The sequence below is a fragment of the Empidonax traillii genome, unplaced genomic scaffold, assembly GCF_003031625.1.
Source record: "Empidonax traillii isolate 1590-97213 ecotype Southwest subspecies unplaced genomic scaffold, ASM303162v1 scaffold166:size2381449, whole genome shotgun sequence".
NCBI lineage: Eukaryota > Metazoa > Chordata > Aves > Passeriformes > Tyrannidae > Empidonax > Empidonax traillii.
In genome coordinates, this window is record NW_020955359.1 from 244219 (window position 1) to 260984 (window position 16766).

At 38.9% G+C, this 16766-nt stretch overlaps 2 protein-coding genes across 4 annotated transcripts in view; one reads left to right on the forward strand and one right to left on the reverse strand.

The window, feature by feature from the left end:
- The window catches only part of IQCK (IQ motif containing K), a 48937-nt gene extending 36409 nt beyond the window's left edge, over positions 1 to 12528 (reverse strand). Inside the window, exons 1-5 of the mRNA XM_027885398.1 lie at positions 12473 to 12528; positions 11984 to 12122; positions 11091 to 11188; positions 6579 to 6631; positions 6387 to 6464 (exon numbers count right to left, since the gene is read on the reverse strand). Of these exons, the coding sequence (XP_027741199.1) occupies positions 6387 to 6464; positions 6579 to 6631; positions 11091 to 11188; positions 11984 to 12086 (332 nt within the window). The 5' untranslated portion in view covers positions 12087 to 12122; positions 12473 to 12528. The remainder of the gene's footprint in view (positions 1 to 6386; positions 6465 to 6578; positions 6632 to 11090; positions 11189 to 11983; positions 12123 to 12472) is intronic.
- A 1307-nt stretch (positions 12529 to 13835) lies between these two features.
- The window catches only part of KNOP1 (lysine rich nucleolar protein 1), a 9135-nt gene continuing 6204 nt past the window's right edge, over positions 13836 to 16766 (forward strand). The window contains exons 1-3 of one of the 3 annotated variants that reach the window (XM_027885395.1): positions 14001 to 14316; positions 14808 to 14898; positions 14929 to 16191. In XM_027885395.1, coding sequence (XP_027741196.1) covers positions 14809 to 14898; positions 14929 to 16191 — 1353 coding nt within the window. In that variant the 5' untranslated portion in view covers positions 14001 to 14316; position 14808. Of the gene's footprint in view, positions 13867 to 14000; positions 14317 to 14807; positions 16192 to 16766 lie in introns of those variants that run through there. The other 2 variants (XM_027885394.1, XM_027885393.1) reach the window with 2 other exon arrangements.

Here is a 16766-nt window from a genome sequence, read left to right on the forward strand (position 1 = left end):
CCTTGCTTTCTGAGCAAACTTGTACAGACAGATCCCGATTATGTGATGTAACATTATACAGGTGGAATTTGGCACCCAGAAGACACAAAACAGACTTGCATTAAGTAAATGTATGAGGTAACCTCTGGGGGTTCACAGTCACACTATGGGCTGAATACAGTCAGTATTTCTACACAGTAATGCCCAGAAACCCCAATTGTCTCTAAGTTCCCAATCTGTCATACAAATAGGCCTGATTCCTTCCTTGACAAGAAATCTAAGAAAAAATTTAATCAAGAAAATTTTCAGTATATATAATCCAGGATTTTTTAATTGCTCTTTTTATTCCAATCTGTTCCCCTAACAGTGACAGACAAAGAAATTTAACCATCAGCCTTACAGACTGTGCTGCAGAGATCAGTGCCTGGGGCTCCTGGTGTGCAGGTGAGAGTGGAACATCCAGGGGCAGTCCCTGAATCATCAGGGCTCCTCTCTGCTTCAGAAAACTCATCTCTAGAAACATTGAAGCAACCCTAAGGAAAAGGTTCAGGACAGTCACGGCCATATTAAGCAGCCACATTCACTTCCCCTTTAGTTTGACTGTGATGGTTATTGTTCTTGACTGTTTATATCATGTACGAAACACAGGCAATGACAGAGTCACTGCAAAATTGTAACCTAAAAGAACAGACCAAAGGATGGGGATAAATATCAGACATGCAAGTAAATGACCCTGGTGATCTGCATAAGTCTTAAAAAAAGGGTTTTCTGAGAAAGTCTTTGGTCTGGGAACTACTCCAAAAATTCACATGCTGGTCTGAATAACTAAAAAAACTGGAAATTTGTCAAAGTACATTTTTTTTTTCTTTTCAGTATTTCTTACTCAAATGTTCTAGAAATACTACAGCAACACCTGCCTTCATTAAGTCTTTCTTCTTACACGCCTATCCAGAGCTGCTAAAGTGTGCAACAATGAAAAAGTATTGTTTTGATTCAAAATAAATGTCTCAGCAATCTCTGCATACAAATACTATTAAGGTAATTTACCCAAAAAGCAGGAAAAAGATTGTTCATAAGCAATCAGACACTGAAGTACTCATTTATCAGACCTGTTATTTAGAATCAATTAGATATATTAATTAAATATTACACTTGCACTGTATGAGTCTCACAGGTTTATTTTACAGGGAAGTATTCCCACAGACACTTGACAGAAATACCCTGGAGCATTTTCACAGGTCAAACTGAGTGTGAACTGAGACCTTTCTTTGTAACATTTTCAGTATTAACATAACTATTCCACGGTCAGAAAGAAACTACTGGTTTTGCAGCAATCTAAATGCACTAGAACAAGATTATTAGTATTTGAAGAGAAGAATCCCTAGAATATAGAAGAAAACATTATAATGCATTATATGGAGGGTACATTTTTGAAGGGTTGCAAATGTGGGAATACCCAAATTTAATCTCCTTAAAAGAGGGATTGCAAATGAGTAGACATTTTAAAGTGTGACTCCCACTAGTTATCAGGAGTCTGAACTGTTCTGCTCTATCACCTTCTCCAAATAAAAGCTCCTTGATACTGATAATAGCGAATTGAAGAATTAAAAAAATCTATTAAATCCATTTGAGAGTACTGTCAAAGTGGCCACAGTGATAATATGCATCCAACTGTTAACACATACAGACTATTTATACACTTACTTGCCTGTTTATAATGAAGAAAAGAAATTATAAAAAGAAAAGATAGCATGGAACGAATGTGAAAGTCATCATGTGGGGAGGCAGAGTCCTGTAATGGGCAGGAGACTGAGGCAGAACAGGTGACTGGCAACAAGAACGTGAGAGGAATTCGAGGAAGCACAGCAAGAAGTCTCAGTAGTGAGAACAAGCCAAAAAATAGCAGTGCAAGAATCTTTTGTCTCAAGCTCTGTCTGGAAATTATAGTGGCTTTCTTGCCTCTTAATATGGTCTCTCCTTGGGGAGGAGTCACCATTTTAATGCTTAAAGTCAGCTCTCCTGTGCTTGCAGACTTGCTATACCTTTTGAAAGTCACCTCGTGTCACCTCACATTTTCTGTCTTGTAGGACTAGTATTTATGTAGTTTGTAAGAGTGTTCTTGGTCCTGCACTGAAAGAAATTAAACATGGACCTATCCCAAAGGCCACTCATGTCAATGGGAAAATTTCCATCCCTGTTTGTGTACTTTAGATCGAACTTCATATCCTGAAAACATGACAACCTAACAGCAGCAAAAATATCCTCCTCTTAGTGCTCTGAAGCAGCATTTGGAGAATGTCACCAAGCACTAATACATTTTCAATTTTCTAATTGCCATTTTGACAATCTTTACATGAGTTAAGGCACATTTCAACAAGGCATCAGGAATCATACCGTGAAACCTTCAACTCCATAAAGCATCATTACAAAATGTAAATACTTCATAGAGAAACTTTGTGCAATTTTTCAACACACAGTTTTTAAGTAAAAAAATTCTCCTTTGTTAACTTGAATTCTGCCACAGTGCTGGAATGGCAGTGTTTTACTTGGAAACACACAGAACAACACCCATACAGATGTATTTGTTGGATTTTTCTGTTACTACAAATAAATCAGCTGTCCCTAACCCCCCAAAAATATTTTTAAAATTATTATTAAATTATTAAATCAAATTAAAGAAAAAAACATAATGCAAATCAAACATACTCCAAACATGTCTGTTTTAGAGACAACTGAACTATAGCAGTGTGCAGAAAGCAAAGCCTGTAGAAAGTGGGCATATTATGGAAAGAAAAAAAATCAGTCACCCGTGCAAAATTACCCCTATTGGCCATCTGAGAACTGACAATGAAGTCAACTGTAAAGGCAGCTGAGACCAGCAGACTTCACCTAATTAAAATATTTAGAGGAGAGAGAAAAAAATAATCAATGTATACGTATGCATATAAAGATATTTGACAAAAAGCCACTAGAGCCACTAGTTCTAATTTAGTATCATTTATAGACATATGTATCTTAGCTGCCTACCTCACTAAAGCAATGATAAATTTAGTTGCTCTGTGTCTGCATGCTTGTTTTGGTACACACAGATAGATTAAACCTGGAAATGTGTCTTTCTGAACTGAGTAACAAGTAAATATCTCTAATTTAATTAAAAAAAAAAAAAAAGAAGCAGGTTAAAAAATCTTGTGAATTACTTTTTATCTGACCTTCAACAGCCAGGAAAATACTTCTGCTTATTCCTAACCTAGATCCATACGCCAACCTCTCTCATTGAACATAAGGGCCGAAAGTGAACTTGAACAATGCTGTCAATATTATTAAATTAATGTGACAGACTTTTATAACTGTTTTTCAGAGCAGTGGAACTGATTTTTTATTGGTTTCTTCATGTTTCTTTCAATAATATGCTAAACAAGGTTATGCAATGACACTGCCATGATACTCAGAATGCCAGAAAAGTAAAATTGCAGGGGGATCAGAGCATAAACAGAGCTCCCTCTTTCCCTGTCCCTCCTTCAGTACACAGAGCTGGGTTGCTTGTGACTGAGCTTCACTGCTCTTCAACCAGAAACACCTCTGGAAAATGCTGACAAAAGGGAACCATGTTGCTCATTAGCATATTTACAGGAGTACAAAACATTCACAGCTCTAATTCCATTCCCTTTACTTGGTTCTATCAGCAGCCCTCAGTGCAGGAGCAGGCACATCAGTCGGTATCTCAGCAAGTTCCCAAACACTTGTGCTGGTCTCCTGTTCCATCTCCAGTTCCTGCCCTCTGAAAGGTGCAGCTCTGCTTTAAGGCAACAGAAACCTTTTGTGCTCTCCTGGCTGTGATATGGAGATTACCAGTCAGCCCTGAGGCTGCTCCTTCCACTGCTTTTGAAATCTGCTTCGGGATTTAAAGATTCCCAAGGGATATAATATTTTGCCAGTGCTACTGGTAACAGAGAACCCAGAAAGAGACAAGGTAACTGTACTGAAGCTTTATTTACTGATGTCATAGCAATTGCTATAAACAAATTCAAATCCTACAAGCTTCTTCACCTACAATAACCAGCTTTAGAAGGTACAACGTTTGCATTTAAAATTCTGGGAACCAGTGCAGCATTTAGGTCTCCTTATAAAGGAAAAGTAGGCTGCAAGATCTCATTTAGAAGCACATCTTACAGAGAATGAGGCTCATAAGACTGTGGCTTTCACTATTCTTACAAAAAAAAAAAAAAATTGAGCTTCAAAGAAGAAACTGGAGGCACTGGAGGAGAGCCAAAAAAGTCATACTCAAGTATGGAATATATTAAAAAAAGCTGGATCTCCTCTAGAACAAAAATTATCCCTCTGGGGTTTTTTGTTTTGGTGGGTTTTGTTGTTTTGGGTTTTTTTCAAGCATTAAAACTGCTTTGCACTGATAAACTGATCTAAACAGTTGGTATAAGGATGTTTCCCATCAAAATTTGACCAGCACTTTTTAGCATATTGTCTCTTGTATATTCTTAATCCTGTTGAAAAACTGAAAACTCCTTTAAAAATAGAAATTGAGATGACAATAAAAAGCATAGAATCAGTTACATTTCAAGTGTGATATTTGGAAGGATATAATCATAATCTATTTAGGACATATCCAGAAGGACATAATAATGAATTCTCTCATTTTTATTCTTATTTAATATTGCAGTCTTTCACTTTGCTCTAATAATGCTTATTTTATAAGCAGTATTCATTAAATCTGCAATTTTAAGATAAGTCCACAAAAAGTTGCTATTTAATAATAATTTTAATAATTATCATTTTAAAGGCCTACTTGTTTAGAGGATTTAAGATGAAGTGTATCAACTTAAGCAGGACTTTGACACTTCAGTGTCCTTGTGGAGCTGTCACTACATTATTTAGGAGCACCAGCACTAACAGAAGCTATGAGTCACTCAGGCTGTGATTCCACAGTGTATTTCTCTTGTTGGCAAAGCTGACTTAAGCAGTTCCTGCCACCACCTCTATATCTTAGCAGCTCATTTGTTCTCTTCACCTTGCCCCAAGCCCTTCATTTTAATCCTTTGTTTGTGCCAATACACAGGTTGGTCACTCTCCAAGGTGAAGCAGATTGGAGAAATTATCTGTGTTTTGAATAGCTATACAAACCCTCCTCACACATTTTGGCAGAGAGATTCCTAACTCAGAGTAGGCCCCTGATCAGAATAACCAAGCACCCTACCAAACAGACAAGGTGATGATATCAGGTTGCCTACAAGCAGGTTGGGATGAAGAACAGGAGAGAGCCGGGAACCATTTCAGTCAGCTTTACTTCCAAGAGAAACATTTGTAAAACTGTGACCTTGGACATCTCACCTTAGGGACAAATATCCATCCTCAGAAATCAGGGGTGTCCAGACTGCCTTACTAAGGTATAGCTCTTCAGTGCTTAAGCAATGATTATGACAACCTCGCTGCAGTTCATGGTCACTTTGCAAAGGACAAAATTCTCTGCCTTAAATGGGAACCTCGTTGCCAAGAACGTGTTGCCTTGTTGGACAGGAGGAGACAGATGTGTTCCACCAGGGGCAGGTTCCAACAACAGTGGGTGGACAGCACAGTGATGCAGGGGGTACCTGAAGGTATCGGGGTTGAGATGAAATGGGTCATTCTGCAGAGGTGCTCATGTCTTACTGCAGAAACTTTCTACATGAGTCTAGACTCCAATTAAGTTTAAAATCTGACCACTGTAATTTTCTTCTCTCACTGTGGATTATGACTTTTCTTACACACCAGCTGTATTTTAAAACTACATGCAGTCTCAAGGACAGTAACATTTCTTTCAAAAACTACTATGAAGCTTGGCTCTACAGCAATAAATGACTGAGGCTGCCAAAACAAGTTTTTCTCAGATACAAAGTCATAAATGTCTTCAGAAATGCATCCTGACACCAAGGATTATTACAGTTATTTTTAAAACAGCTGCCTACAGCTAAAGGAATAATTTCTTGATAATATCCTCAAAGATTTCCACAGTAGGAAGCAGCAGTGAAAACACTGCTTTGCTCATTAATACAAAGATATTCATAATACTACCAGACTATTCAAATGTCCTGCACTCTACAATTAAGATTTCTAATTCTAATTTCTAATTTTTTTCTAAATTTTCTAAATTTCTATTTTTTTTCTAGAATTTTCTAAATTCTAAAATTTCTAATTTTAAAATTTCTAAACTAATTTCTCTGTAAACAGTTCTGGTACAAAACACCTTGTAAGTAATATATGAGCAAGTTAGAAAGCATCAGTAGTTCTTGCTGCACACAGTAAAGGGAATTTTGAGGGCACAGCTGCAACAGGTTGAAGCTCTATTACTTTTTCAGAATGGCAGGGGTAAAAGAATAAAAAGAATAAAGGTTACTCTGAGTACTGCAATAACTTACTGGTCCTTGAGCCAGTCCTTAACAAAAGGAATGGAAAAGAATTCTGTGAATGACTCATCTTTTCTCTTCGGGTTCTTGCTAAAACAAAAAGGAAAACAATTCATATTAATTTAAATTTCAGCTATTCAATTTGAAAATTAATGCCTTTGAATCACTGAGTATAATTAATAGCAAAAACCATGATTAACTTACTTGTATAACCACTCAGTTAGGAAATCAGAGGCAATAAATTTGGTTCTTCTTCCCTAAAGATAGAAGACAGTTTCAAATTATTTATTATCTTTGGATTGGTCATATGTTTTTACTACTGGAGAGGAACAGAAGCTAAATTGATTGCTTTTATTAAATAAAATATACAGTCCATTACTCTGTCTACTTTAATACTGCTACTGCCAACAGTGGCTCTGCCAAAATTTTAGAAATTTTGTGGAACGCTTTCAAGTCAAGACAAACTATGAGTGAGGAAATTCTACATATATTATCTTGATATTTGCTGCAGTATATCTAGAATTAATATCTCTGAATGGTGCTCTTTCAAAGTGGCAATCTCATCTTGAGGAAGTTAACAGAGCTCATTCATACATGAAAATATGTTGTCAATTACTTGCCATTTTGCTCAAAGTTCTATTATCATACTTAAAATTCTTCATTTCTTCCAAGACACAGAAGGAACATTGATTGGATATTGCTTCCTCCTGCATGGAACCAGCTTGAAGGCATTGTGAATACTTTAGGCACACACAAACAGAGCATTGTATGGCTCCTCAGACCAAATCATGTCCTGTGGTCCAGAAAGGAAAACAAAAGCAAAGGAAGGGATATGTCTGTCCACAACCACAGGTACCATGGACATTACAGAGGATCAGGGAAAATGTTCAAAACCTGGAGCTTCAGAGCAAAACATTTGAGCCCTTTGCTCCCAGTTCTAAATCTCAACCAAAAAAAGAGAGAATTTTGCAAAATGCCTTGCAGCAGGCTCTCCTTAGGGGCACATGCAGCCAGTACCTGGACAGCCAGCTGTTCAAAGCATGACTTTGGGTAAACAAACAATGGAATAGGACCCTCCTTTTCTTAAGGATTTCCTCTCCTGAAATGAAAGTATAAATGAGTACAGGTGCTCATTCTGCTTATCACAAACGAGAGGAACTATGGTATGGGGAATATAATGTAGACTTCTGGTTGGAATAACAGAAGAGCTTGACTGGTGTCTTTGGAATGGCTCTTGCACGAGTTGTGTTATGGATGTACAGTCATGAGTGAACACTGAGACATTCAATCCCTGCAGACCAGAGACACCGAGGACTTTATCACAATTCTACATTCATCTAAATTCTACACTTTGACAACAAAATTCAATTTAATCTAGCAGTTGTAATTTAATCTGTTTTAAGTAAATTGCTTTTCCTCTGCAATGGGAAAAATGATCAGAACAGGGTTGTCAAAACAGTCATTACCAAAGGAATCGAATTCATCTTGTTTTATCCTTGTTAGAGGCAGTGAACTTATCAGGGAGGAATTCTGTCAAGCTCAGTATTTTGTTATTTTGGGGGTTTTTTTGCCAGGAAACAGTTTATTTTGCTAGCGAATTAAATCATTAGTTGCACAGCAGTCAACATTTATAAAGGGAAAAAATTACATAAATTGACCTGCCTTTGACACATTCCTCCTATGTGCTGCATGAATCAGGATAAACACAGGAAATATCTGCACAATGTGCATTGTTAACCTGCAGATGTGTTTATAAACTACTTATATTTGGAATTCATTTTCCACTTTTCAGTTTAAGTGTTATGGGCTTGGTAATAATCATGAGAAAATACTGGCGATCAGAAGATGGCAAAGTCATTAGGAAACCTTTTTCCATTCCCTTTCCCTGATGTATCACACTTTAAAATATAATATATTCCATTACAGAGTCTGATAGAGCATCCTCCTTCAGTAGGGTAGCTTACTAAAGAGAAAAGTCAGAGCTATGCTAATAAAAACATTTATACATTGTTCAGTTTTAATGCTGAAAAATGAATGCATTAGTCAGTTCTCATGAGAGAAAAGATTTAAGAAAACAGTCTTTCCCCTGGAGGCATGTGACAGCAGAGAGGAAAAAGCACAGGAGAACTTATGGTAGGGAAAAAAAAATCAGTGAGGGAATACACTGGGCAACCTAACAGGTTTCTTTCATCTCTACTTTAAAAACGAAGCTTCTGCAGACTGTTCTCATGTTTCTGGCAGTTTGAAGTCTGCACATCTACCTGGCAGCTGGTGGGTTTTCTAGGTTTTTGCTTTTCAGATTTTTCATATGCATTGCATAATGCCAGAGAGCCTATTTCAAATGAAATGTTTGAATTGGTACATTGCTATATCACCTTCCAAAGAAGATGTTGCAGATTTCTTTCCTACACAAATCACTACCTCCAGCATAACTGTCTCCCTTTCCTGACTTTCCCATGTGATTACAATTCTTCCTCTCCAGACATGGATGCATCTTTTCTGGTCTCTTCCTCTGTTGGTTCCATGATCTCATCTCACCAGTTTCAATTACTCAACAACTCTCCTACTTAATTTTTCATTCTCTTCTCATTCATCTTAATTTCCTTTCAAAACATGAAAACTTTTAGTCCCTCTCATCAAAATCCTACTCTTCATTCTCCCTCACAATTCCCTCTCCCTTCTCCCAGGCTCATTCAACATTGACTGCAGTCAGTTCAATTATTCCTCCCTTTCTTCCAGCGCTCCTTCCATTAATCTTCCCGTGGTTTATTCTGTACAACTGCCCTTTAAGGGCTTTAATGACTCATGTCAAACCAAAATTCAAACCCAGCATTCTCATCCTTCACGATTTCAGTCAGCTTAATCACAATTAATCTTGTTCTTCTCCTGTTCTCTCATGAATTGCACGAATCTTTCAAATCTTTGTTATCCTCCTGTTTTTTGAAGTTATTTTCCGGTGTGTTTATCACAAGATCCTTTCTCCCTGTTTCTACTTCGCTCTGGGTTTCTAAGGACTCTGGTTTTGATCTTAAAAATCAGTTCAAGTTATTTCATGAACTATTTTGATACAAATTACAGAATGTTTTTTTTTTTTCTCCAAATCCATATGGATAAATACATTTCTTATGAAACAAAAGTATAAATAGAAATCATGTATTTAGGTCAGATAAGGAAACAGAATGTCCAAGTACAAGCACCTGGACAGCAATGGAAAAGAACACAAATATTCAGTTATATGGCAAGCATAAAGAGCTATTGTTTTACTAGTTATTGTTCAAAAGGAGGAAGAAATGATGTCACAGTGGAAAACTATCATTTAACATAAGCTTGCTCTCCCTAAACTCGGTTCCCCAATATCAGGGCATCTCTTCAGATAAGTGTCTTTTCTATGAGCTATACACATTTTTATGAATATTCTAAACATTAGAAAAATACCCTTTATTAGTTTGCTGTAAAGCAACAGACCCATACAAAATCCATTTTCAGAACACATACTTTCTAACACATATATATATACCACTGCAAAACTTCTCAGATTAAAAATAGACAAAGTAACTTCAGATTTGTTCCAAGTTTGAAACTGAAATATTTCTAAGAATTTTTTTTTTTATTAAGTGCTGGTTTATTGCCTCCAGAAATAGGTAACATCTACCAAGGACTGTATTTTCAATCAGTTGCAGGACATGTCTTTTTCCTGTTAAAGGATACATGCTTCCTTTAAAAAAAAAAAATCAATATAGATTTCATTAAAAGTGTGATGAATAATATATATGTTCAATCTGTTCTTGGCTAGGTAATGTAAATGTGATGGCAGGAATGATGGACAGGGATGTCATGTAAATGAACCGTTTTCCTATTTCACCTGTATTAATCAGAGATTATAAATGAATATACACACACCTGTAAATCAGTTTATTGACACACAGATTTTGAGAAAACTGAGAAAATTTTCAAATAACTGTAACTAAATGTACAGATTTGGATTTGAAATTCAAGTACTCATGGGTGGACAAAAAGCAGAAATTATGGAAGACCCCACAACTCCCAGTACCTAAGGTGTTGCTGGTGGTCTGTGAGTCAGGCTGTGGTGATACAATGAGCTTTATTTTGCACCAGTTCTAGTGGGTTTTTAAGCACTGGCAATATACAGCCAGGAATGTCTCTCTAGATATGCCTACAGACATATACACTGAAAACAAATTTATGTAAGTATATGTAGCAAAAAATTATTTTTTAAATGTACATTTTTATAAGCTCATTAATGCCCAATACCCTGTTTTCCAAATAAATGGAATTTACACAGAATGTTAAAAAGCTAAAATAGAAAATTTATCTCTATTAGGATGCCAGGCCAGCAAACCATGAAGTAAGAATCAAGTTCTGTACAACACCCTCAAATGAGTGATGTGTATTAATCTGAGAGGAAGCCTGTTTCTCTAAAATATAACACTATTTAAGCTAGATACAAATGGATATTTAAGGAGGATTTGTTGGAAGCTAGAGATCATCATAATGATCAAGTGTATGTAGTATGCAATCTGTTCTGAATTACTGAAGAAAACAACATTTAAAACCAGGTCCAAAATAACTTATTATACATTATATCATATAATTGTGGTTGGTTTTCTTGCAAAAGACCAAATTTTAAAAATACTTCCTATGAAATACAGGCTGTAACTTCCTGACGATGGTTTGAAACAAAAGCTGCAAACTAACCTCAAAACATTTTTCTTTCTCTGCTTCATGCAGAAGCTCAGCCAGCCCAGGTAAGAGTACTGGAAATATGTAGAACTCTAAGTATTCTCGAGGAGAACCTGAGCAAAACAGGACAGCCTTCACTTACAGGTAAGCACTCCCATTTCACAAAAAGGCAAATGTCAGAAATCACACACTCAGTACCAGTCATTTTATCAACACCATCACAGCATGCACTAAACAGATTTGTTCAGCTCAGATACAGCCACTGGTCTGTGTTCACTCCTCTTCAGCCAAGACGACATAAATTTGAGCAAATTTCAAACTAAAGATGCACCAACAGTGCAGACTCAGGGTGCCCCAGAGATGTCAGACTTAGTTTTAAATGAGTAAACTCAGACACCAGTAGCAGTTTAGTCACATAAATGAAAAGCAATGTGGACTAATTTACCCTGACAGGAAGAAGTTAGCCTGTGCTGAACTCAGTGCTGTTACAGCCAGACCACTTTTGGTATCTCATGCCCTTTACAATCTGCATTATCAGAGCTGGTCATAAAACTGAATTTCTAGACAGAGGAAAAAACAAAGGTTATATTTCAGTGTGATTTCTTTGTCATAATTACTTTGTACTTGCCAGATGCTTCAAAATTTGAATGTGACTCCATATATCTGATTTTTCCCCTTTCTGAGGGCTGCCTGGGTTGGCATCTCTCTCCATTCAGGAATTATTCAGGTTTTGGTGTGGTCAGTAAAGATAAGTCATAGATTGGTTCTCTTCTGGCAACACAGCTGAAACACTGAACGTATTCTCAGCTTTGTATCTTTAATTGGTTTATATACTGCCAGAAAAATGTTCATAATTAAACAATGTTCATAATTAAACAATTACAAACCCTTAATATGCTGCTACTTACATGTTTTCGGGTCAGGTGGTTCTGAAGAGGGGGCTGCCTCGGCTTGAGGAAGCAACTGTCGGTCAACAGTACCAGCTGCAGGGGCAGAATTAAATTGTTCCATATCTAAGGGCTGCAATATTCCTGCTTCCAAAGACACCTGTGCAAGATAAATGTAACCTGTCTAAATACTCCAACAGACTACACAAAAATACGCAAACCAACTCAGCAGGAAAAATTATAGGGCCAATTAAGAATTATGGAACTATAACTTCTTATTCAAGTATTAAATTATTTATGTATTTTCTGAGTGCTACCCAAGTTGCTTTAAATAAAAGCAATTATTTGGACACTACATTTGTTGATTCAAAGAAGTTGTTTAAAAAAATGTAGGGGTTTTTTTTCATTTTATGAATGAGTCTACCATGTGGGTACCTAATTTTCTCATTTAGTTATTTTAAATCTCTTTAAACCAGCCCCATGCAGACTTTTTTCTTGAACTGTACACACAGATTCTTGTTTTGATTGAGGAACATCTGGAAATTGAGGGTGTTCTGCTTCATACTCTAAAAGTGAAACAAAAAGAGTACATTTTCCAGAAGACTTTAATTTAAAAACATATTTATTTTCCTCCTAAACAACTATTCCTTTCTAAACCTACTTATTTGCATTTGAAAGAAGTTAGTGTACAATAAATATTTGTTAAACATGAAATCGAATGTTTTAATACAAGTAAGAACTTTAGAGCCTCCTGTCTTGGCTGTAAGTCAAGTGCAAGGTTCTCAGTGATAAAAGAGCCCTTTATAGGGAAAAAGATTTTTAACCAAAATAATAATTTAAAATATTTCAACACAAGTAAAATGCAGATGCTTGCATGGAATTAACCATTGTTTTTGCTAGCAGACAATACTGCTTTTCACAGTGGATTCCTCTATAAGCAATTATATCCCACAGACATTGCTAAGTATCACTGTCTCCACTTTCAAAAAAACCCAAAAACCAAAACAAAACAAACACCACAAAAACCCACCAAAGACCACCAAAAAACCTAAAAGAAGTACATGGCTCTCACAGATTACTGAGTGACTCAGGATAAGGAAATGGACTTGATATGAAAAAATTTACAGATTACACAATACAGAACACTCAGAGCCAAACCCAAGGGGTTCACTGTTCCAGTAATTAAGTTCACTGGCATCACCCAATCCATGTGTACTACAGATGTCTTAGCCGAGTTCTCTTCGAATAAACAACTTTACTCCCACATTTAAAACTGCAGAACTACAGCGCTGCTCTCCCGGCTTTCCAGGCTTTGGCAAAAGACCAAGACTTTTCGCTGTTGGAAGGGGGCTCTGAGAGCAGGAGTTTTGGGTTCTGTTCACTTTTCAACAGCGATAACACAGGTGGCCACCCCTCTGGTGTCCCGGGGCACTCCCCTGACGGGACCAGCCTCAGGGCGCCGGTCACCCCAGGCGAACCGGGGGCCGCGCCAGGACCACGGGGAACACACCGAGGGCACGTGTCCGCCAGAAAACGGTGGCAACGGAAAGCAACACAACCCTCACACGAGCGGAAACGCTCCTGGCCCTGCCCTAAGGGGTGGCACGGGCGGGTTTGGGGCAGCGCTGAGGGGAGCGCGGGGGGGCGGCTGAAGAGCCCTGAGGGGGGCAAAGAGCCACGGCCGGGCGGGCGCTGCGCTCCCACCTGCGCGCTGCGCTCCCGTCCCAGGGCCGGGCTCTGTCTGTTCTCCCCGGGCTCTGTCTGTCCCCCGGCTCTGTCTGTCCCTCCGCCAGGGCCGCGTCCCCGTCGTTGCCGTGGCAACGGCTCCGGCAGCGCCCGCGCGGGCGGGGCGGGCCCGGCGCGTTCCCTTCCGGGGCGGCGGGCGCTGCACGAGGCCGCGGCAGGTGAGGGGCGGCCCGGCCGGGATGTGCCGATCCCGGGGGGCCCCCCGGGCAGGGCGGGCGGGGATCGGGGTCAGGAGCAGAGCGGGGCGCGGGGGGGACCCCCCCTGGCCGCGGTGTGCGGGTGGGTCCGTGGGCGCAGGGGCTGCCGCGGCTCCGGGGAAGGCCCTGACAGGCAGGGGCTGGTAAAACGGTGCTTACCGGGCTTGGGGTTTCTGTAAAGGATTTTGACAGGGTGCCTTGCAAGCGGCGCTTATAGGAATCCCCGTGGATTAGTTTTTGATTAAAAGATGGGAAAAGAAGTAGGGATAATGGGGTTTCTCGGCAAAGGCGGGGAGTGTCACCAGGCGGGTGCCGGAGGGTTCTCTGGGGTGACCTGTTGGTAGGTGCGAGTGTCCCGAGAGAGGAGACGGAGAGCGAGGATGAGAAACGGCAGCCAGGAGCAGATTTAAGGTAATAACTCGGGGGCCTTGAAAGGATCCTGCAGTGCGGAGTGGGCAGTAAAGTGGTGTGATGTGAAGTTTAGTGTTAAATAAGTGAAGTCATAGGTATCTGGAAAACCATCTTAACTAGACACCTGTCTATGTGTTTGTGTGTCTGTGTATATGTATATGTTTTGCCATTTAGGAAAGATTTGTAGAGGGTAGGTATTACTGTGAGGATGTCATGCTCTGCAGCTGTCAAAAGGAAGAAACAGACAGTTACCAGCTAAATAGGACAAGCTACACTAAAGGACAAGACACAAGATCACCCCAGTGGACAATGCTTTTTGGACTCCATGCAGTTCTGTTTCCCCCATAATGGAAAGCAGACTGAAAGTAGAAAGAGAGTGGCAGGGACTATGGGAGATATGGAATGGTTTCAGAATAAAGGGAAGCCAAATAGAGTAGGGCTTGTATCATCTCTGTGAAGCAGCTTATTAACATCTTCATTTCATTTTTTAGAATGATAATAAAGAAAAAGAGAAAAGAATTTCATGAGGAACCTATACAGAAGAAGAAAAATGTGAAAACTGTCATTAAAATTGAGGAAGATGTTCCAGTTGTCATTAAAATTGAGGACGATGACAGGCTTGAGACAAAAACAAAGATAAGGAAAAAGGTACATTTAAAAGATGAATGTTTAGACCAATTACAACCAAAGAACAAGAAGAAGAAAAACAAGAAAAAGAAAGTTGGCTCCAAGTTACATTCAGAAAGCTCTGTGATTGTAAAAGGTCACCTGGATTCAGAACTTCAAGAGGAACTAGAGGAACAAATTAAAATTCTCAAAAAGAAGAAAAAAAAAGTCCCGTGTCATTCATCCTTAGAGGAGGAGGATGAGAGTAGTGGAATGAAGCTTTCAAATCGTCCTATACATGATAGTAAGAAAACTGAATATTCTTTAAAAAAACACGAAAAGGATGCTGCTTTGAATTTGGAACTGAATGGTGGGGTAACAAAGAAAAAAAAGAAGAAAGGCAGTTGTTCTTTTTCATTAAAGGGCATCCAGGACACTGAACAGAAGCAGTCTGAAAGAGTTTGTAAAAAGCCCCACAAATACATTTCACAAAAAGTAGCATTTACAGGTGAAAACCATGACAGACACAATGTCCAGAATGATAGGGAGAATTGTGTGAGAAAAAAGAAGAGGAAGAAGAAGGATAAGACTGACTCCTTTTTACCATTAGTAGATAATCAGGACAACATATCCGGAGTTCCTGGTAGGCCCATTGCATTAAGTGACTTCAGAAAAAGGAAGAAGCAGAATTCCTGGGAAATTGCACTGACAAATAGAGAGGAAGAAGACACAACTGAGGACTTTGGGAGTATCAAAGAGACTAAGAAGAACAAGAACAGAAGCAAATGTGTTTCTTCCTCAACGTGTGAAGATCAGCGAGACTGCAGTCACGGCATTCCTGATAAGTATCTCCCAGCACAGCAAGAAGTTGGCTCTGAGGAAGAAGAGCTGCTGGGAAAAAAGAACAGGAAGAATTTCAAGGGTAGTAATGAAGTCCCCAAGAAGAAAAAGAACAAAAAGATTCACAAAGAGGAGGAGGAAACAACATATTCAAAAGTTGCTTTAAACAATGATAGTGCCTCTAAAAACCAAAAAGTAGGACTACTAAAAAGCAATAAAAAGAAGAAAGAGAGTGAAATGGAGCGAGCTGAGCATGTAGCAGGGAATGCCATAGATGAGGCATTAAGCAATAGTAATCACATGCTCCGTGACAAGAAAGGGAAAAAAAGAAAAAAAGTCCTGCCACAGGACTTGACTGAACAACCAGGTTCAAAAGCAAATACAAAAAAGACAAAGATCGTGACAGGAGACACAGGGAATGAGTCACTGGTAAGTTGTAAAGAGGAGGGCAGCTTTGCCCCCTCCTGCTAAGGAACCCAAAGCTTTTTAGGTACAGTTCCCTACTTTGCAGGCTGTTCTGCAATATTTAGGCGAGTAAGGGCCCCCACTGTTGAGAAATAGGATCAGCTGATCTGTTGATTTTAACACAGTAGTTGTGACACGTGGGAAAGTATCATTTAATGCCTGCTGCTGTAATCATGCAGTGTTTCAGTTCTGAAAATGTAAATATTACAACCAACAGCAAGTATTGGCACGAGAAGCAAATGAGTGTGTGAAGTCGTAAATGTTCTTCCTCGGTTGCTTTTCACAAAGTGGCAACACTCCTATAAAACAGGATTTACCCTGAGCAGGGTGGTAACACTGGCAGCATCAGTGCATCTCACTGTGTTTGTTGGACTTTTCCTCAGGCTTTGCTGCTGTTAATAATGGAATTACGTAGTGTTACAAACAAGGGGAAAATTTGGCCAAAGCCTGTTGTCTAACTCAGAGAAAACTTTAGAGAAAATCCTAAGAAGGCAAAGTGTAGACTAGGCCAAGAGCATTGATGTATAAATTCTGATAGA